We start from the raw sequence: 21,790 nt of genomic DNA on the forward strand, positions 1-21,790 counted from the left end.
TTTTTTTTTTTTTTTTTTTTTTTTTTTTTTTAATGTATGTACACAGACACACACACACACACATATATATATGTATATATGTGTGTGTGTGTGTATATATATATATATATATATGTATCAGTGTAAGTTAACAAACTTTTTCTTAATTCCAGTCCTCATGGAGATCACAAAGCAAATGTGGGGCTAAACCTGAAGTTCAATAAGAAAAATGAAGAAGTACCTGGCTATACTAAGAAAGTTGGAAATGAATGGATGTATTCTTCTGCAGTAGAACAATTACTTGCTGAGTATTTAGAAAGGTGTATATTGGATATAAATTTCATCTAAATTATCCACCTTCATATCAGTCTTTGGATTTTGTCCTTCAGACATAGATCTTCTAAGAAGTGATGAGTTGCTTTTGGGAATTGTTTGATGGAATTTCTTTTATTCTGAAACTCTTCTTCCAACAGTCTCTCCTTCCCAGGAGAAGCATATTTTGGGATAGAGTAATTTTGTCAACACCTTACTGTTGCCAAGTGGAACAGTATGACACTGGGCTTCAGAAATTTTGAATCCTGTCAGAGTTCGTTTTGATGAGGCTTTTTTGTGGTTTTGGCTGATATGAAACTAAGTTTGTCTTCAATTCATTTTTTTTTTAGGGTCCCTGAACTATTTAATTATATAGCCAAGAACAGCCAAGAAGATATCTTCTATGAAGATGACATTTGGCCTGGAGAGGATGAGATTTTTTTTTTTTTTTTTTTTTTTTAGAATAAGAAGAATAAAGGTTGATAACATTGTGAAACTGGTGGTGATCGTATAGCGTTTGTTATGTAATTGAAGCCTTGCTGTTCATTGAGCAGCATGCTTGTTCAGTGATGACTCTGAAAAAATTACCAGAATGTTGTACATTCCAGTTGTGAAGTCCAAGTCTCTGTCAGACTCTTACCTCAAGTTCAATAAATGAGAAATCTAATTTTTTATGGCTACTTCACAATTCTTACTTTTAAAGTAACCTTCAGTAAGCATAGTTATGAATAGTCACAAAAAGTTCATTTTTGGAAAATGAGCAATAATTCTTTTACTTGCTTAAGATCACATTGAATTTCAAAAATAACATGTACAGAATTGAAGGTATTTTGGACATTTTTAGTTCAGTCAGTTTCATGGGAGACAAGGAGCAACCTTGGTTCCAGATACACCACAGTAACATTAAAAAAGCCTTTATTAATTGGCTAGTAAGTCCTACTCATGGGTTTGTGTTGGTAAGTCTGCATGTTGCTGCACTCTGCAGGACTCTTAGTGGGCAGATATACCACTGTGAGACTCTTCTACTATAAGAATCTTCTACTAGAAGGTTTGTGCTCCATTTTACCATAGAGACGTGCCCCAAAGTTTTTACTACTGTGTTGTAAGAAATAGCTGTTCACAGAACCTTTAATCACAGCTGGACATGGTTAATTAGTTGGATGTAAACATAATTTACTGCATACTTTTAAATAATTTAATTTTTAATTTTTTTTCCGGGGAAAAAACTTCAGGTTATAGTTTTAAAACAGTATTGCATGATTCAGTTAGATTTATTTTTTTTTAACCCCTATTGTAAATACATACAGGACACTTAAATTCTGTTACTTAATGAATGTATGGAAGCATTGTGCCTAGATCATAATACTTGACTGACTAAATGAGCAAATGTGATGAAATGCTTAGTTTGCGCAGTTAAAAGTTGTAATACATGTTGTTTTTTTATTTAGCGCTGAGAAAGTTCAAGAAATTGTTGCCTGGTTAAAGGCACATCCTGTGTCTGCTCTGTCTCGCTCATCTTGTGACTTGCAAATTTTGGATGCAGCCATTGTTGAGAAAATTGAAGAAGAAATAGAGAAATGCAAGGTATGCAGCTTGACATCATTGTGAGCAGGGGTGAACCAAAACCCAACTGCTCGTTATTTTCCAAGTTCTAGAATTAGAATAAGACAATTGAAGATGACTTGTCATTCCAGAGAAAATAACACAGAATGTTATGTGGGATCTTAATTTGTAATGTGAATTGTCCCAGAAATTCAGAATAGCTCATTATTAATCTTTGTAATTAACTCACTCTTTTTGAGGTGATTCAGCAGCATTAGGCTGTACTCTGAACTCTGCCTTTTGGTGATTTTGGTAAGGAACAAGTGTCAGTATATATTCTGAACTACTGAAGTGATGTTTCTAAGTGCAATCCCATCTGTTCTTCCCTTGCAGTTTCTCTTTGCTCTGAGGAAAATTAGAGAGTAGCTTTCTGAAGGCCTCAGATGAAAATAGAGGCCATGGAAATTACTAAAGCAAAGACTAAAAGTAAAGCCACATGAAATAATGAGCTGATTTCTTTGAAATTACTTGCAAGGACATGTTAATAAAGTTGATGTGAATTCTGGAATTAGCCAAACAATGCCAAAGCTTTGGTAAAGATATCAACCATGTTTTAAAAACTGGACTTAATCATCCTAAAGACTTCATGAAAGCTGTATACCTTTATCTAAAAGAAACAAAATAATTCTACATTATCTTTTTGGGTGTTTTGTTGTACATGAAAACCAGTGTTTGTTCCTGCACTAGTTTGTAATGACTTTTTGTTCCTTTCCTTTAGCAAAGAAAGAGCAACAAGAAGGTGCGAGTAACTGTGAAACCCCATTTGCTGTACAGAGTAAGTGATGTGGAAAGGGTTTTTTCTGAAGTTAAGTTGTCCAGATCATTTATTTTACCTAAGCTTACCGACTTTCAGAGAGAGGAATTTTATGCCAGTATTGATGGAAGAAAAAGTTTTGTGATGCCTTCTAGGAAACCAATTTGAGAACAGTAGTCTTGTCTCTAAAAGGAGAAAATTTCTAACTACAAACTCCATCATGTATTATGTTGACTTTCATTTCTTTTCTACCTTATGTCCTTCATGCTTCTATAGTCCTTATTGGTTGTATAATGAAGGCAAACTAAAAATGTACATCCTACTTGTCTTTTCTGCCCTGTTTTGATTTTTATTCAGTTCTTGACCTGAACTGACCGACTGCTCATCTTGCCTGGTATTTCAGGGATACCCATGTTACTGACAGGCAGGTTACACTTGATGGTTTTATTTTGTCTAAATTGATCCTCTTGGTCTGCCTTGGATCATGTACAGCACTGATGTTTCTTGAGAGAGAGTTGCAAGAAAAAAGGTGAAAGTTTGCTTTGTGTCTGGGGAGGGAAGATTCTGTGTTCTGAAACAATTTTTTCAGAAAGTTTGCTTTATAGTGTATTTCAGATAATATTCTAATGCATTTTGACTGTAATCCCTATTTTTTTGCAAACATTAACACAGTCTTTTGGTTACTGTCAGCCATTAGAACAACAGAATGGGGTTGTTCCAGATCGAGATGCAGAGTATAGGCTGTTTGACCGTGTTGTCAATGTGAGAGAGAACTTTTCCGTTCCAGTTGGTCTTCGAGGTACCATTATAGGAATTAAAGGAGGTAATATTTTCTTCTTAATTCTGGCGTTATAGCTATATAATGGCTCAGCTAGTGATAGGAAAGAAGGCTTCAGAAAAGTGTTTTGTGTAATGGTTGTGAATGCACAGAAATTTCTCACCTATGAAGCATGTGCAACTTGAAGCCATTAATGACATATTTACTGTTTTGAATTAAACCTATGTGTAATCTGTTTGAGTTCCATGTGTTATGCCGCTGTATAAGAATAAGAAATTGCTTACCTTTTGTTCCTTTTTAATATGAAGAAGGCAGAGAGATCAATATGAGAGAACACAGGCTGCAAAAAAGGAACAAAATTAATTTATGGGAAGATATGGGCAAAGTTAAGAGAAGTAGACATCAAAACAAGCCTTATTACTTACACTGAAAATAAAATTTTACCAGATAGGTAGGTTGTCTTAAATTGTTTTATTTGGAATTTGGTTTTTACTTTGTGATACATCATTTCTGTCAAATGGCATGGATTTACACCATCTTTGACAAGAAGATTATCCATAAATCTATTTCAGGTAAACAAAAGGATTTACTGCATCACATTGGGTACAGCGGTTTGAGATATAGTAATAGAAATTGTTTACTTGCCTGGCATTTAAGTAGTTGCTTTCTCATCCAGTTTACATCCAACAGAATCTTGAATAGACTAGACTTGAGTGCAGCTTTTAAAAAGAGGTATTCTTTTCACCATAAGGATTATATACTAGTATAATTTTAAAGGAGTATTTATCATTATGAAAGAAGGTCATGTTAAAGCTTTCGATTTCTGACTGAATGTAAAGATGGTTTACATCTCTTATCTGACAGTTGTTGACTACTGTGACATACTGCTATAAACTGCAGTTCTGTTAATGCAGGTTAACAAGTTGTTATGCATGGTACATTTCTGTTGAAAGTATATCTAAAAGGGCAGCCATTAAGTGTTTCAAATTGCTGTTAATGAAATTACTCAGTTAAGGAATAAGCATTTTTTTGTTGCTAATTACTTTTTGATCTTTTCATTATTTATTGCATAACTGATACAGATATTTGCATAATTTAGATTAAACTAGCTCCTTTTATATAGATAGGCTGAAATTTTACTCTTTTTTTCTATAGCCAGTAGAGAAACAGATGTGCTCTTTGAAGTTTTGTTTGATGAAGAATTCCTTGGAGGCCTAACGATAAGGTTTGTGCAGGGGGGTTCATAGTCATTTCATGCTATTAGTATTAATGGCATGAAATTGTTGCCTTTGGTTTGGTTGAGTATTTTTAAGGCCTCTTTTTAAAGCTTTTTTTATCAACAGTGTTAGTTGGGTTTTATTTCTTTATGTTTCTGTTTTCTCTTTGAGTAGGGATAATTTTTATGAATTGTACTATATTTTGGAAATGCTCTTTAGGCTTTTTTGAATATTTAGAACCTTCTGATTTGTACAAAGCAATTATGAACCAGAATAATAAAGCACTAGATCCAAATGTCTCTCTCTAAAACAAACGTGTAGAGAACAGGTTATTATCAGTATGTCTGTAACACATAGATTAAAAAAATAGTAAATATCTGTTCCTCTGAAGGAGGGACTCTGAACTATCAATAATTGATACTTAGGCACTAAATTCTAACCACCATTAAAAACCTAAACTGTTCTTCAGGAGGTGGAGGCATGGTTAATGCTTTTGTTTTAAAAAGTGTGCTAAATCTTCAGTATTTAAGTAAGCAGCTAAACTTCTAAGAGCACTAATTTACACAGCAGCCTTCATTTTACTGTTGTTCTTAGATAAATTTTTTATGACAAAGTAGAGGAGAATCTTGCCTATTCCCTGTGTTCAGCTAGCATAACACAATCCTATCCCTTGCAAGAGTATGTCCTGTGACACAGATACTCTTCAGTATTCAGAATCATGAAGGAAGATATAGAACAGGCTAAATACTGCTTAATTTCAATTTATAATTCTGCTCCTGACTTTAGTTTTTATCTTGGAAAAAGAAAAGAATATTCTTTCCTCGTTCATCATTTTTTACAGAAATACAGACCTATGCTATAACAACTCACTCATTTTAAAATTTCTTTGAGCTCAGCACTGAAAGGTGTAGTATAAACTCAGAGTAGTAGTAATTAGTGTTGTTTTGTGGTTTTGACAGCCAGAGGCCAAAGGGGAGCACAGTAGGGTTAACGTTGTGTGTAATGATGGTAGTTTTCAATATTGGATAGTTTTCAGCCTCTGCTGTTCAAACCTGAGTCGTTTTCTTTTGGCACTGAGGCAACAGTGTTGTTAGATACATTGAAATGTCAACAATTAACCTACGTGAAACAACTGTGTAATTTGCTTTTCTTAAGGTGCTCGCCTGCCAGAGGTTATCGTCTGCCATCAAGTGCCTTAATCAACCTGTCTCATGGTAGTCGGTCAGAAATGGGAAATCAAAAACTGATGGCCATAGTTAAACCTCAGCCAGCTGTGAATAACTACAATTCATATGCATCTGATTTGTCATCTGTATGCTCACAGAAAGTGCACCTGGGAGGCCTCAACCATTCTCCTCGCTCCCTTTTTGTCCCTACTCAAGTAAGACTTTTCTTTCATTTGTACAAAAATGTTTTTCCCTAGAAGCTGAACTGTGGCCATGGTTATCTTCACTGATAACAAAGAAAATTTAATTTTTATGTCGGTATATTAGAAGTAGGATATTTCTTTTCTTGGAGAAATTAGTTAATCCAATAAGGAAAGGGACCAAAATTTCCTTATGGAGTAGCTCCAGTTTCATTTCCAAGAGACAGATATTTAGTTTGGAGCAGTGACACCTCGTTTGGTGTCAACAAATAGTTTGTTTGAGCAGAGATGCAGTTATTTCCTTAAAGCTCTGTTCCAAGTAATGCCTCCTGTAGGTCAAGTTTGTCCATGCTCAGAAAGAGAAGACATTATTTCCTTGTCAATTTTGCTTCTTAGTTATTATTTACTTTCTTTGAAAATACAATAAAGGAGGAAAAATTACAGCTGAATTGGGCTGCTTCTTGGTTTAATTAAACTTTATTTTTTAATGTGACTTCTTTAAGAGAAATTAGCTTAATGGGTAACTTTATGTTGCTGTAGGTGTGTTTCAGAGGAATTGTCCCATGTGTTCTAAGTTTATACAAGGAAAAACTACTTTCCAAAAGAAAATTTAAGGCAATGAAACACTTTTTTTTTTTTTCTCTCAATGATTTAGCAACTGAATGGAAGACAGCATTACAATCTCAGGGCTGAAAATCAGGGCAACTCTAACTCACCCCAGAAAGGATCATTTCTGAGTGGTAATCAGAAAAATAAAGTGAGTGTTCGGATTCATTTAGTATTGGACCCAAAAGTCTCAATATTTATTTTGGCCCCCTATTTACAGTGGATGTCATTTTCTCATTATTAACAGACAGCTTTCTCTTAGTACATCAGATATTTTAGTCCGGATACAAACTGGAGTAGAACTCGTCCCAGTTCTTGACTAAGTGTAATATCCTGTGTTATCCTTGTTTAGATTCTAGATTTTCAAAAGTGTTTTTTACTTAGCTGGGCATCAGTTCTGTGGTAACATACCTGTAATGTTACAAAGCAATTAAGCCTGATTGATAAGGCCTTACAAAATACGGCATTAATAATAAAATTTAAGATTACTGACAGTATGAGAGCATGCTTTTGAAACCATTTGGATTTATTATCTGAGTATAGTTATACTCGGTGATCTTTTCTATGTTCATAACTTCAGTTAATAACAAAACAAAAACAATCTCAAAACACACTAAGCTTATTTAACAGTGATTCTTAGAAAAAGTTGTTACATAAATACTACCCACCACACTAAATAACTGCAAATTCTGCTGATGTCAGTATCAAAATTTCTGTCATCTGGGCACTGTTAATCTTGGATCTTAAAATTTTCAGAATGTCTTTGTAGATGATGAGCTGTTCAGAAGTTGAGTTTATGGCTGCTGAGTTTGTTGGGGGTGTTATTTTTTATTTTGTCAGGCACAGAGTAAGCAAGATGATGAATTCTGCAGCATATGGCAATCATTGCAGAGTTCTGGGAAGTCTCACCACACCCAGCAAAACATGCATGAGAAGGTTAGTATATAAACTTTAAACAGATCGCTGGGTTCAAAATATGAAGGTACTTAACTCTATGTCAGTTAATTACATCAGAAGTCTTTCTGGTTTAATGTTACAAACAAGTCCTCTGGGTGAAAATATTGTTACACAAGGTGTGCATAGTTCTGGAAAGAGGTAGTCATATGGGATTACTATATACATGATACATATATAGTTTTCTGGTTAAGGTTTGATGTTTGAAATCCTAGGGTGCAGTTCTACCTCAGGAAATCAAGCTGGGAACTGGCAATCAGTTCTATAAGCCAGGTTTCAATGACAGCAGCTTTAAAGGTCAGCAGAGAAAACAGGACCCTTATAAAAAATGTAAGTACTATAATTAGAAACTGTTTAGGAGAACTACTTGCTATATTTGATCTTCACTGAAATGCCTATTGGTTTTTTGTAGTTATTGACAGAAAATAGTTTATTATAGTTATATAAGCACTACATTGCACTTGTTATTGTCAAATAATGTGCCTGGTGTGTGTATTAGGTTATTGCACACTCAATCCTGAACTTTTAAATCAAGCTGTTCTACATTATGTTGACATTCCACCCATGTGATAAAAAAACAAAACGCCCCACAACTTGATTTTCAAAATTTGCTTGTGTTCATATTTGTAGAATATAAAATTAGATATATTATTTCATATACTTAATTTTATTTTATCCTATAAGAAAAGCATACACCAAATGACCTATAAAGTATGAATTAAACATTTGATGAAACCATTCAAATTAATGCAACTCTGTACTCATGTGGAGTTACTAGATATTTTAGGTATTGATTATTACTACAGTTTTTAAGAGCATTTCAAAAGAATGCATTCTTTTGTAGTTAAAGAAGATTCCAAAGTAACAAGAGGTGAAAGTCAGCCACATAATAAAATACCAAACAAACAGGTAATTTTTTCTGTACTGAGTAAATGTATTATTTTCTTTTCATTTTACTCTGATCTGATTCATAATTTTACAGATTTCTCTTTAATTGGCATCTTAGTTGATTCTTTTACTGGGTGAATTTTATTTTGGAGATTTTTTTTTTCCTCTAGAGATTTTATAGACAGAAAATGAGAGAAAGTGCATCAGGCTCTAAAAGCAATGCTGTAATGGGAAGACACAAATGCTAAGTTTTCAGTAAGCTGAAATCCTCTAAGAATAGTAGCTTTTGAAAGCTATTGGCAAATGCATTTCTAATATGATTGTGTTATAATGAATAATGGAGTATTAGTAGTCAATAATAAATGCTGCAGTTTATTTCAGAATTTTGCAGGTGTGAATAAGTATAATGTTAAACTTTTGAAGAGGAATGAAAGTCCCAACATAGCTGTAAACCAGAAGGCTGCAGTTGATGGTCCCTGTACAGGTGGAAAGGTAGGATCTAGATAGTTGATTTTCATGTGTTCTTTGAATAACTTCAGTTTCTAGTCCATTTCATTCCAATTATTCCTGGTCACTTGTGTGCAAATTCACATTTATAACAGACATAAGATAAACCTGTATAACCTTGAATGTTCTTTAAATCAATCTCTATTGGTCAACACTTGCATCTTTTTAGTATGCAAAACTTGATGTAGTCTCTGGATACCTGATCACGGTCTGAGCTGATATGACTGTGATCTGCCCAAGCTAAGAGAAAAAAAATCCTGAACGAGCATAAAGTTACACTAAGATACCTTTCCTCTTGTACCTGCTTGTAATATACTAACTTGATGTACCTTTTTTTTTAAATATTTTTTAAGAAGGACAATGAACTTGAAAGCCTTCTAGCTTCTTTGAAAATTTCCAAAGAAAATGAAGTACAGACTTACTCCAAGGAAGCAAGAGTTACAAATGAAGAACATCTGTCACCACAGTCATTTGCTATGGTCTGTATACTGCAGGAATCATTACATTGCAATTTAGCATCTGCTATCTTAGCAACAATGCTTCTATTTAAAGAAACTCCATGAAACCTCATACTGCTTCTTGAAAGGTATTGATGAGGTTTTAATTAGCTATTCTCAGAGTAAATTAACAAACATTTGTTTATGCTAAGATGCTGTTATTTGTGCTTTGATTAATTGATAGGAAAACAAAAATTCATATTTTGTTACCAATTAGATATTCAAAGTTAAGAAAGAAGGTAGTATTATCTGAATGCCATCATGTCTCTGGTTTATTTTATTTTTAAAGAAGGGGACACAGATGCTCAAAGAGATTTTGAAGATAGATGGATCTGACCTGGAAACAAGGAATGAAATGAAATCCCAAGTTAATGATGTTCCTGCTCCCCCTAGACAGGATTGCCATGGAGCTGCCTTGCAATATAGACAAGCAAAAAAATTGGGTATGTTTAGACATCAGCTCATACTTCAGAGCTTCACCTTGTAGTGACATTTTAGAACATAGCTAACAGTATAGTACTGGTTTCAAAATAGAGAAATAAAATGTCCATTTTTTTCAATTCTACTTTATTCTGATCTAAAAATCTCTTTATATATAGTCTCGTGGGTTTTGTTAATTGGATATGAAAATACCAGAAAAAAATCAAATCTGCTTTTTTGCCTGCTAATAACAAACTTGCTATCCTTTAAGTGCAGGAAGTGTTTGTGATACAGTGTTTTGGATTTTTTTTCCAGCTGCTTATATGAATAAGCCTCATAGCATTGGAGGCCCTCAGAACACACCAGCACTGGAAGCTGGAGGTCACCCTTTTGCTTGTCCACAGCCTGCACTGTCTACTGTTTCTGAACTTTCTCGTATTTGTTCTCTTGTTGGAATGTCACAACCAGATTTCTCCTTCCTAAAAACACCACAGGTAAAAAGCTTTTTCTGCAAAAGTTCTCAAGTTTGTTTCAATATTAAATGTCCTGTATTAAACATTTAGACTGCACACTGGAATCTGTCTAAAAGTAAATCTTAGTTCCTTTTGTTGCCTTTTTTCAAAACAAACACATCATCTGTCTATGTCTCACAATTTGTTTGTCAGCAGTACAAATTCCCTCAAAAATCTTATCTCATTTTTCTAGACCATGACGGTTTGTCACATAAAATTATCAAATGGTTTGTTGGTTCATGGACCGCAGTGTCATTCTGAAGCTGAAGCAAAGGAGAAAGCTGCACTTTTTGCTTTACAACGTTTGGTGAGGATGCAAAGAATCTTTTAAAATCTTTGTGTCTGTTGCACTGCATCTGTTTGTAATCCTGTACTTCCTTCTTCATAGAGTTCTATAGGAGTAAACTTCCCTTTGCCTCCACCTCCGCCTCCACCAGTGTTTCCAAATTATCAACCACTAGGAGTTCCTGTACCACCTGGATCTATTTCTCCAGTATTTGCACAAGCCCCTGGTGAGTATTTGACTAGTACACATTTCAAATTTTGTCATGATGTCTGGTAATAGTTCTTTATATGAAAATTAATGCCTTCCAGAAAGCCCCACGTTTGGTCTTCATGTATGTAGTTGTATGTCTGAACTGCTTTAAAAACAGTTCATGAACCTCTTCGCATCAGTTTGCGGATTAATTCAATACAAAGAAACACACCTCCCAATTATTTATTTTCCTGTAGAATGTATTTGTGCATTCAGTCCTGGTTGGGATGTTGGTGGTTTTTTCCTTCAGAACAATAGTAATTAATTCAAAGCTGATAGTCCCTGTCCAGAATTTGTCAGAAATCTCTTCCTTGATTTTCTACGTGTATTTTTTTTTCCCCCCGCTGCATAATTAATGGTCATCCGTGAATTATGAATTAGTGTTTTTATTTGTTTATAACCAACTTTCACTGAAATACTGCATTACAATCCTGTTGCACACTGCCGAACACTAGCATGGTAAGTAAGCCCCCAAAAATTGCTGAAAATCCTGGTGGTGTTTCTGGTTCCTGTCTATTCTGTATTCTACTAAAGCTCACATTCACAGCTAGTAATTAATGAGTCAGCACCGTTGTAGCATCCTAGCAACCCATACAGCAGCTGCTACATCTCTTTTCCCCAGGGTTTCTATATTGTTGACTTGTTTCAGAAGGATGGCTTAAGCTTGCAACCTTCTGCTAATACAGTTCACTCAGCTAAGCGAGCGAAGATCCTGTTATGTGCCCTCTGAAATGCAGATGCCATGACTCAGTGCTCTTACTGTGCTGTCATCTAGATGTAGTTCTGTAAAAGCAGACTGTTTGGGATTTTTCTGATAATAAATAAATACCTATTTTTAAGTAAATATGAAGAATATGAGGCTTTAATGGAAAGAGAAACAACATGCAGACAAATGTGGTTAGATTACTTTTGGGGTCTTGGGAAGCTGGTATCCTCTTTTCCATGAAAGAGAGCTAAAAGGTACTTATTTTCACAGCTAATATAATGCCTCCATCACCTCACATGTTTGGTCCAGTGTCCTGGGGAGCTCCAGTGCCTAAACATTATTATCCTGGCTCCTATCCAGGAAATGTGTCTCTTGCAGGAACTATACCAGTGGGTTCTCACAACCAGTTTATACCTCTGCAGGTAAGATTGGCAGGTTTGTCTTAATATTCTATTGTTGTAAAAAATGTGCCTATGTGGTGAATGCAACAACACCCCCATTGTGAAGCACTATTTAGTATTAGAAAATTATTGTAAAAAAATATATGCATGTTTTCTAAAAGTGGAATATTTGCAGTTTTTTGAGAATGCATTCTGTTAAATAATATTTATTTAATTTAAAGGTAACTAAAAAAAGGGCTGCTAGCAAGAAAAACTTTGAGCTCAAGGAGTTTCAGAGTTCCCCTCAAGCTGCACCACTAAAGAATGAACAGCCAGTGTCTTCTGACCACATTCAGCAAGATAGTTCTTCAGCTCCTTTAAAATCTCCTCAAGCTGCTCAATCCACAGTTTCATTTCAAGACAGTGTGGCTACTCCAAGTGTTCCTCATAACAAATCAACACCAAACACTTCCAGCAAGCGAAAGCCAAGAAAGCTGGCTGTCAATTTTGGCGCACCAAAATCTTCACAATAAATATGGTAGCTAGGTGTATTTTATCTTTAACTCTTTCCCCACTGTTATGTTCTATCATTTAAAAAAATCAGAAAACTCTGTTAAAAAGACCAGCCACTTTAAGTATAATATAGAATGAAATACATTTTATTTGCTATGATTTTCAGGTTGTTATGAAAATTATAAAAATTAAGTTAAAACTTAATTATTTTTCCTTAAATTAGCAAAAGCCAGGAAATTCTGAGTTAAGGTTACCATGCCATCCATTGTGCCTAGGTTTTTAAACAGTGGCTTACAGACTATACTGGGTAAGCAGCAATAACAGTGGCAACCTTAATGCAGAATTGCCGTGCTTTTGGGGAGGGATATGGAGCGGTAATAAGTTGGGCATCTAATGTTGCTTAGTATGACATTTTGTATTCTAGCTTATTTTTAAATAATGTCATAAAACAGAAAGGAAAAATTTCTTAAATGCAGCTCTTACATTGGCTCTCCAGGTCCTTCCGAGTGATTGAAATTTCACTGTAGTGGAACTGCCAAATTCACTTTAACAATGAACTGATAGGTTTTAAACCAGAGGGCAAGAACTTTACAACTTTCAAAATGTAGGTATTATTGTATCTCTAGTATTAGAGTGGCAAAAAGAGGTTGCTGATGCAGAATCTATTCCAGGAGATTAATTTATAGAATGTATTGAATAAAAAAAATTATTTGTAAAGTAGAGAGCTCTTCAGCAAAGTACATATAAATTTTTTCACCTAGCAGCATTGTCAATTTCATTGTTTTCTGATGATAGAATAACATAGATATCTACTACAGTTCTGCATAGCCTCCTAAAATGCTAGTGCTATCCTGATTTTTTTCTCAATTCTAAAAATGGCCAGAGTTTAAAGATGTCCATTTGTGTAGTATGGCTGTCAGTTATGTTTACTCAGAGTCCATATGTCCTTCTAATAGTCTGCTCCCTGAAACCTTCTCTATGTTATTTTTTGTTGCTAGTGACTTTTAATTTTATTTTTTTTTTTTTTAGTTTTGAGATAGAAGTTCTGGGTAACAAAATTAAATTACCAGAAATGGTTACTGTTGGTTCCACAAGTATATTCAGACAAAAATCTGACTTGTATTTTTGGAGGGAGCTATGTTGTAAAAGAAGTAACTCCATCATTCTGAGTTCATACAGGAAAAAAAGAAGGCTCAAAGGTCCCTGTAATATTTTTAACCCACATGTACCACTCTTACCGACAGTAATATGAAATCTTCAGTCTGAGAGAAAATTTGAGGTCTCAGTTGGTGCTGTTTGCTGATGTTGATTAAATTTCATTTTTCTTCTTTAATCTGTTCCAGAAAAAATATTTCTTCCTCTAAGGCCCAGGAAGCTTAGAAGTAAAACATATTTTAGTGATTCATTTTAGACAGGTTTCATGTTGGATCTGCAAGTCTGTAGACTTCCTTTCAGTTCCCCTACCTTATTCTTTGCCTCCCTTTCTTGGTGCAGTACCAAGTCTCACACTGTTACTATGTTACAGGATTTTTTAGTATTGATTTCTCCTCAACAGTTCTTGGCTCAGCAGTATTTGTAGAATAGCAGCAAACCCTATAAAAAGGATCTCAAAGGTAAAAACAAAATTACTTGGTATCACAAACCTTGTAGAATAGTCTATATACAGTCTTAAAATACATTGATTTGTTGTTCTCTATAGCCATCTAGTCTCAAGAGGGTTTGAAGCCATATTCTGTGAGGGGAAGTTGTATGTTTTTGTGATTTACTGTGATTAGCAACACGAGACTGACACAATGCTGACATGCCAATATTTTAGGAGTGTTTATGTGAAAATTAGTTACGAGGCACAGATGTTAGGCCCTCATATCATATAAGAATTATCTGATAATCAGAGATTAAGATCTGTTTAGAAATTCCTGTGATGGAGATGAGACTGTGTTAGATTCTTGCATCACAGAATTTTGACATATCAGGATAGCCAGTTTATGCAGATTTTTTTAGAAACAAAGTTATGAAAGACACTATACTCTTAACACCAATAAATACAGCAAATTTTATTATTAATTACTTCAGACTGAGACTGTCTCTCCCTCTTCAAATAGATTGCTATGTTTAGTATATATAGCTGGCTAAACAGTTTATTCTGTAGCTGCTGCATATTGCATTAGTCTGTGGTTTTTAGTTTATATATTCTATGATACTGACTGCCTGGTGCCCAGTTAATTACAGTTTTACATGTCCTGATAGATGTGACATATGCATTAACCTATGCCATGCCCCCTATGATTTCAGTTTTACATTTTAACAAGGTGATTATGTTTCATTCATACAGATATAAATTTAAGCCTTTGTTTTTCTCATAGATATAAAGTATTTTGTAAGCACTGGAGTTTTTCATTAGATCTTATACAGAGCAGTATTTTACTAAAAATCCAAAAGGGAAGACTTTTATGTGCGCATTTTTGTAGTTTCTGATTTTTTTAAAATAACTTTTCATTGTTTATCTGCCAAGTGAAATGTTTGAAATTTGCATATGAATGGATACAGAATGTATTTTTTGTGCTGTTTAGTGTTAAGTGTGCATTTGCAGATTTTTAGCATGTAGTTGCACAAAGGACTGTGCAAAGATATTTTAAAATATGAATATATGATACACTGAAGGAAAAACATTCATAAAAGTTAAATGATATATAAAACTTTAATGCAATAGAATAATTTTTTAAATTGTGTCTGTGTCTGCTTGGATTAAATATTGAAACAAGAAACATTACTTATTTTCACTGTTTTATTTCCAAATACTGTATGCGAACTTCTTTATGCTCCAAAGCAAAATTTTAAGATATAAATTAAATCCCATGAAGCCCAACTTCTGTGATTCTCAGAACCAGGAGCTGCCCACCTCTGAGCTGTTTCTTGATGGCTTTCAACTACTGCTCAGTTAAAGATAAGGAGTTTTTTTAAAAGGTTGTTGGTCACTTTTCAATTAAAAGCATTTAGCTAGATACTGATCTTCCAAAATTTCTTTGGTTTCTGTCACCCATTAGATTTATTAAAAAAGAAAAACACAAAAAAAAACAAAACTAACAAAACACACCAAAAACCAAGCCATAGAAAAGGCAGTAAGATCACTTTATAGCAAGCTCAGTCCTAGTGATTCTTAACAAGGTGCGAAAACAGCTGATGGCTGAAAAATAGGAGGAGCCATGGGTATCTGGACACCCTTTTTCTGTAAGTGGAGCAAAACATTGCGCTGAGATTTTTTGCTAGAGTAGAGTAAGAATAGTTACCTCATTTGTAACAAGGCTTCTGAATGAAGCATAATGACAAACTGCACTGAAACCAGCATAATGTGCTTGAATTTCTGTAAGAGAAAAATTAAAAGTAACATTTCATCCTTAGATTTCCTCATCCCCAATAATAGCAGGGTTTTTTTTAAATTCAGAATTGCCAAATTAATGTTACTAGATTTTACCATTATCTCAGAGAGAGTAAATAGCTTCACTTTTGTGTTGTGTATATATACCATGTACTGAGTTTTGTTCTCTTTGACCAGTTATCTCTAAGATTATGTTCAAACTCTATCTACTTGTTCCCTTTTAAAGCATAATGAGCATTGTAGATTGTAGTCATGCCAGTTAATTCCTAGTATCTTCGGTTGCGAGTTATGAACTGTGTTAGGATCTGTCTTTTGCCAGCTGTGGCACCAGCTTTTCATGTAGAGAGATGTTATTCTCCTTCTCATAGTGTGAATTAGCTTGTTTAAAGCAACTAGCCTAAAGAATGGAGTACCCACTTAACAGGACCAGCTGCTGCAACTTTGTGTAACAATATTCTGTATCGAACAGTCTGGTTGGTGTATACATTCAGGTCATATTACTCAACATGAAAATACTGAGATACAATCTTGCATTCCTTAAGCCATCATCGAATCATTAGTCAATAGACTTTTAAGTACTGCGGTTATCCTGCATGGCAAGTTCTGCCTTGTTATTTCTCCCATCTCAATATATAGCACTAAAGGAAATTAAAACAAACTGAGTAAAGGGATAACTTTAAAATATATCAATTTCTGCATAATAAATCTTGCATGGACACTCCCATTCAAAATTAAGTGACTTTTGTTCAGTTTAGTTCATCTGAACTACTATGTAGATGACCCCTGAGAGTAAGGAATCTCAAAGAAGGAATGGTTACTGAAGTAAGGGATTTTTAAATTCTTTTTATTAATATTTGAGATGTGATCTCCATATGTATTCCATAATCAGCCTTCCTTACTACTGAGAGACAGTTATGTTCTTCTCTTTCTGTCTCTGGAAAGGGGACACAGTGACACCAAGGGCATAAGGGCAGTCTGAATACACACTCTTGGCCAACAGAATCCAAATTCAGGTGCATGAGGACCCATGAATATTGAGACTGTAACTGATAAGTATTTTGAAGAATCTGATATCATCAGGTAAGTAGTAGCTGTTGTTTATTAACAAAAGAATCCATGGTTCCAACAACAGTTCCTTATTGCTGCCGATTTTTGACAGTGTGTTTACTCCTGGTTTATTTCTGCTTTGAAAGACAATACAAGTCAAAGAGAACAGAAGGAGTCACAATGCGATCAAGTGCCAACAGTAAACTTGATTCCTGTTATTTGAAAGGACAGAGAAAACATTTTTCATTAAAATGTATTATTTATTTCTGGCAAAACTTGGCCCGTAAGCATTCCTGTCTCAGCATTGCTTTGTGAAAGTTGATAATCACCCTTAGGCCTGTATTTTGTGTAATTGCACGAAAGACAGACTGGCAATCAAAAGCCAAAATGTAATTTCTGTGCAAATAACAATAGTAATAAAATTCAAAGTTGGCAACTTTTATCATGTTGAGGGTACAAGGTGAAGCAAGAACTGTGATTCCAGTGCAAGCGGTCTATTTCAGAGTAACCTATGAACATTTTAGATTTAGCACTAATTTGAGACAGAATGTGACATCTACTATTAGCTCCTGATGTTTCTTCCGGTACATATCTCTTTGAAACCACTGAAATGCTTTGTCGGGCTTTGAAACTTAACTCAGCAGGGTAAGTGGAGACCAGGGTAGACTTCTGGAATCTCTGCATTTACTGAGCCTATATTAAGATGGTTCATTCTTCTAGATTTTTCCATATTATTTTCCTTTTCCTTCCCTTTGCTTTCTTTTTTAGTTCCTTTTTTTTTTTTTTTTAATGGCTAGGTCTTATTGAAACAATAGTTTTCAAGTGCTTTTTCATCTCTTTAGCCTCCAGTATATCCATTCTCTTGTTCTTTTACTTAAGCTTCATTTGGCCATTTTCTTTTCTTTATTTTTAGATTTTTTTCTTGTGAATTTCCAGACTTTGTAATCAATGTTCTTTTAAAGAGCTGTTCAGCCCTGGATTTTCTAGATACAAGTGACCATTCATCCCATGTGTGTACACACACACACATATATATATATATATTTATGCAGATATATGTATATGGAGATATATATATGGATGTGGGACTCAATCTCTTATTTTCTCAAAGCTGTTCACAGTTCTTTAATTTTTAGTCCATGTCATAGTTCCTTAAGAGACATCCAGAGAATGATGGACATTATCTTGTATATACATATTGCACATCTCCAGACGTAGACATTACTTAGGATAGGTTAAAAGTATGGGCAAATAATGAAACATTTAACAGAATAAGTACACCAATTTTCACTTCACTTGCTTTGGTACATAAATTCTTGGCTTAAAATTTGATTGTCCTAAAGTCCACCTCATTCAACCTGTCAAAGGTTACTTCTGTTGTAAAGTTGGCAGAAAGGAAGGACTGCTTGTGCCTCAGGCACTATGCAAAACCTCCTGTATGTGGGCACAGTTTTGATGTGCAGTTCTCTAGTGAAAACACTGTCTTAACCAGTGTCTTACTACTTGTTCCCACTGGATTGTTCCAAACTGTTTGTATTGCCACGTTATAAACCATATCAAGGAATTAATCTGATTCAAACTCTTTCCCCCATGTTATTTTTCAGCTTGATAGTTCGCCGTGGCACCACAAGAACAGCTGTGTTGGTACAACAGTTCGCAGTGTGAGGGCGGGATGATTTAGCAAGAGTGGAACTGCTTAAGAAACATCCCATCGCTGCTTAAAACTCAAATCACCCACGAAGCTAACATGCTATTTAACTGATGTCACTGTATGTGGTTCTGTCTGTTGCCTTCAAGGAGTGTGGTAAATTCTGGCAGTAGTACAGGAGGAACTGCTGAGAGTGGTCATATGGTAAATTATTGCCACAAAATTTGCAAAAAGGTCATAGATTTCGTTTTAGGCCATCTGTTTCCAGGCAAGGCTCAATGAATGATGCATGTGGGTTGCACCGACCCATGGAGCAACAGAAATTAGTGGGCTTTTTCTTACTTAAATGCAAACTGACTAAGGACCCTAACATCGGTGCTTTCGTAATGTTAAAACTTTTTTAAATGGTAGAGCTAAGGAAGTCGGTAAAATGGTAAACAAGAGTTTGAGGCAGCACAGTGGTAGATGCATCTTGACAAAATACAGCTAAAGAAGGGAAGTTAAAGAGAAAAAACATGCATTACAAGGTTGGGGTCTTGCTGTCCTAGATTCGAGTAGCTGGAATCCTATTAGCATGGCCAGTGGCAAGTTTGATTAATGCTGGAAGCCTGGGGTGAGTGAAGAGTATTCTGTGTATCAGTCATACAACAGAAATGTACCTGAGAATACCTTTATTTACAAGAAAAAATAAGTTGTGTGTTCCAAATACAGTTTACTTAATAATTTGGAAATTTTAATTAATAATCTTGTTGTAGAAAATGTCAAGATGATGTTTTCTTTCGAGTAATTAGGCCTGCTGGATCTGTAGCACTCCCATCTCCCAAGGCCTATTTTAACCTGGCTAGCTGGGGCAAACCCCTCTTGCTTGGCGTCCTCTAAAGTGTACTTATTGCTGTCTGAAGCATGCTGAGCGTTATGACATTGCTTACAAATATTCAATATCAGTTACTCATGGTGGGGTTTTGCCATCGCTGCGAGTGATGGAGGATCCTCTTGTCCCTGATGTTCTGCCATTTGGTTGGTTTTACTTAATAACTCTTTCCTTTGCTACAGCATTGGACAGGTCCCTGGAGTGCCTTCACTCCTTCATTTGGTTTGATATTCCAGTGAAAGATAAGACCAGTCACGCTTTCCAGAGACCAAAGAAACTGAGGATTTCAGCAGAGAAGTTGCAGAAGTATGGGACATAGCTGCTGCAGTAATTGGTATGTGACCCCAGGTGTGTGAATTCTCTGCCTTCTGAACAGGGAAAATGGCACCTGCATGCTCTCACTCAAACGGGAAGACTAGGGAGGTACACAGGCTTGTTATCAGCGTTGCAGTGCAGTGTAAGAGGAGGGTGTCCATACATCTTCACTTCATATTTATTGTTTCTTGTCTGTGCTAAGATGAACTTGGGGCTTTTACCCATGTTGGCGATAAGATTTTTCTCAGATGGGGGACAGAGGTTTTGCATAGACAAAGAGTGCCTGTGTGGGAGTGATATTATTTATGACCAAATAACATCAGCTAATGCCAGATAATTCATGTATGGACAAGTTATGCATGTCTGAAAGCCCATTACCTCCTTTACTGCATTGCTTTTATCACACTGCAACCAGAATAATAATATAAAATTAGTATTTCATCAGCCTCATAAATTGAGCAATTCTAATACATGATATGTGAGATTACGTAGGGACTGCAAGTGTACAAGTTGGTTCACGTTATCATTTTCCAACATACATATGGTGTTCCTTTTCCAGATACATCTAACTTCTTATTAACGTATTAAACAGGTTAAGATTTGCATGAAGAAATCGGCTTATGGTCATTTCTGTGCAATACAGTGAATCAGAGGAGTATGTATTTGTTACATTAAGAGGTTGTAAAAGAAGAAAGTAACCTGCACCTCAGTTTTCTTTTTGAAACTTGCTTCATCTTGCAGTGAGACAGGCCCCACTTGTATTGATAATGTAAAAATATGAAGGATGTCTAGATGCTTTTTCCCAATTTTACTTAAGGCGTTTTAGCTTTTGAATGTTTGGAGCCGATTTAGGCTTTTATACCGGTTACACACACTGAATCTTATTTAGGAAACTTTCTTCAGGAGTTCTAAATAATTATTATTTACTAAAACTAACAAAATAATTAGTTTGAAGAAGTCTTAATCAGATATGAAGTACTTGATACTTTTCTCAGACATACATCTGTTAGCTGCATGTCAGGAGATTAGAACTTGTCAAGTTAAAGAGAATATGAAGTGACTTTTTAATAAAGAGTCATTCCTTATGGAGGAGAGGTAAAGCAGCCATTCCTTGGCTTTCTCTTTCATGTGCCTTCTGTTCCCTGTGATCTGAACCTTTGTCCTAGTGACCTCTGTGGCTGCCCAGATGAGGTGGGGAGCCTCTCCTTATGTGGCTTTCAGTGTTGTTAGTATTCCTGGTTTAAAGATCCCATAACACCAGACTATTACCCCACCTGTAATATCTTTCTGTTGTTCATAGTGCCACTTTTTGTAGGAGGGGCCAAACAGAAGTGCAAGGGGAAAATATTTTCTGTGTGTTTTTTGAGTTTGCTTTTCCTGCTCTGATTAAATGAGGAGCTAAAACTAATTCTTCTAGTTAAATTTGGGTTAAAACTAAATTCTACTGGTAGTAGTTGGGGGTTGAGCATCCTGAATGTTACTGCTTAACTGACAATATTTCTGGTTGGCGCTGTTTAAAAACCACCACCCCATTTCAGGGCAATAGGGGAACATTTCTGTCACTCTCTCTGTTCCAACAGTAATTTCCAGTGTGGTTCCCTCTCTGGAGGAAAGTGATGGCACAAGGGAATTGCTGCAGACGAAGAGTGTGTATAATTAGATATGATTTGTTCAGTGATGCTCAGTACCTTCAGCCCCCGGAGTGCCCATACCTCGTTGTTTACCAAACCCTGCTCCTAGCTGACGGCCCTCCATGTGGGGCAGCTGTAGGGGTCCGCTTAGTCCGCGGAAATATTCCAGTGGTGCTCACTGGATTCTGGCTTTTAGAAACCCTTTGCGCTTGGGTGCTTCATTAGAAGCACTTACGTGCATTTGGTCAGTCTATACAGACACTGCACCGCCTCGGTCTGGGGTTTGGTTTTGGTGCTCCTGCTCTGTACGCGGGACCCCGGTGCCGCGGGCCTGGCCGCGCTGAGAAGGCGCCGTCGGTGCCGGGAAACCCGCCCC

At 35.6% G+C, this 21,790-nt stretch overlaps 2 protein-coding genes across 6 annotated transcripts in view; both read left to right on the plus strand.

The window, feature by feature from the left end:
* XRN1 (5'-3' exoribonuclease 1) overlaps positions 1-17,651 on the plus strand; it is a 37,470-nt gene extending 19,819 nt beyond the window's left edge. Inside the window, exons 24-42 of one of the 4 annotated variants that reach the window (XM_026854933.1) lie at positions 153-299; positions 642-727; positions 1,736-1,875; positions 2,612-2,668; positions 3,338-3,470; positions 4,581-4,650; positions 5,798-6,023; positions 6,664-6,765; positions 7,455-7,550; positions 7,784-7,898; positions 8,413-8,477; positions 8,838-8,948; positions 9,317-9,442; positions 9,750-9,903; positions 10,196-10,374; positions 10,586-10,699; positions 10,781-10,904; positions 11,904-12,055; positions 16,815-17,651. In XM_026854933.1, coding sequence (XP_026710734.1) covers positions 153-299; positions 642-727; positions 1,736-1,875; positions 2,612-2,668; positions 3,338-3,470; positions 4,581-4,650; positions 5,798-6,023; positions 6,664-6,765; positions 7,455-7,550; positions 7,784-7,898; positions 8,413-8,477; positions 8,838-8,948; positions 9,317-9,442; positions 9,750-9,903; positions 10,196-10,374; positions 10,586-10,699; positions 10,781-10,904; positions 11,904-12,055; positions 16,815-16,856 — 2,239 coding nt within the window. In that variant the 3' untranslated portion in view covers positions 16,857-17,651. Of the gene's footprint in view, positions 1-152; positions 300-641; positions 728-1,735; positions 1,876-2,611; positions 2,669-3,337; positions 3,471-4,580; positions 4,651-5,797; positions 6,024-6,663; positions 6,766-7,454; positions 7,551-7,783; positions 7,899-8,412; positions 8,478-8,837; positions 8,949-9,316; positions 9,443-9,749; positions 9,904-10,195; positions 10,375-10,585; positions 10,700-10,780; positions 10,905-11,903; positions 12,056-12,255; positions 15,294-16,814 lie in introns of those variants that run through there. The other 3 variants (XM_026854930.1, XM_026854931.1, XM_026854932.1) reach the window with 3 other exon arrangements.
* Positions 17,652-18,091: 440 nt separating this feature from the next.
* GK5 (glycerol kinase 5) overlaps positions 18,092-21,790 on the plus strand; it is a 31,274-nt gene continuing 27,575 nt past the window's right edge. Inside the window, exon 1 of one of the 2 annotated variants that reach the window (XM_026855078.1) lies at positions 18,092-19,816. The gene's annotated coding sequence lies outside the window, so the exon portion shown is untranslated. The remainder of the gene's footprint in view (positions 19,817-21,790) is intronic. The other variant, XM_026855077.1, reaches the window with a different exon arrangement.

Source organism: Athene cunicularia, assembly GCF_003259725.1.
Source record: "Athene cunicularia isolate RWA chromosome 9 unlocalized genomic scaffold, athCun1 chr9_part1, whole genome shotgun sequence".
Classification (NCBI taxonomy): Eukaryota; Metazoa; Chordata; class Aves; order Strigiformes; family Strigidae; genus Athene; species Athene cunicularia.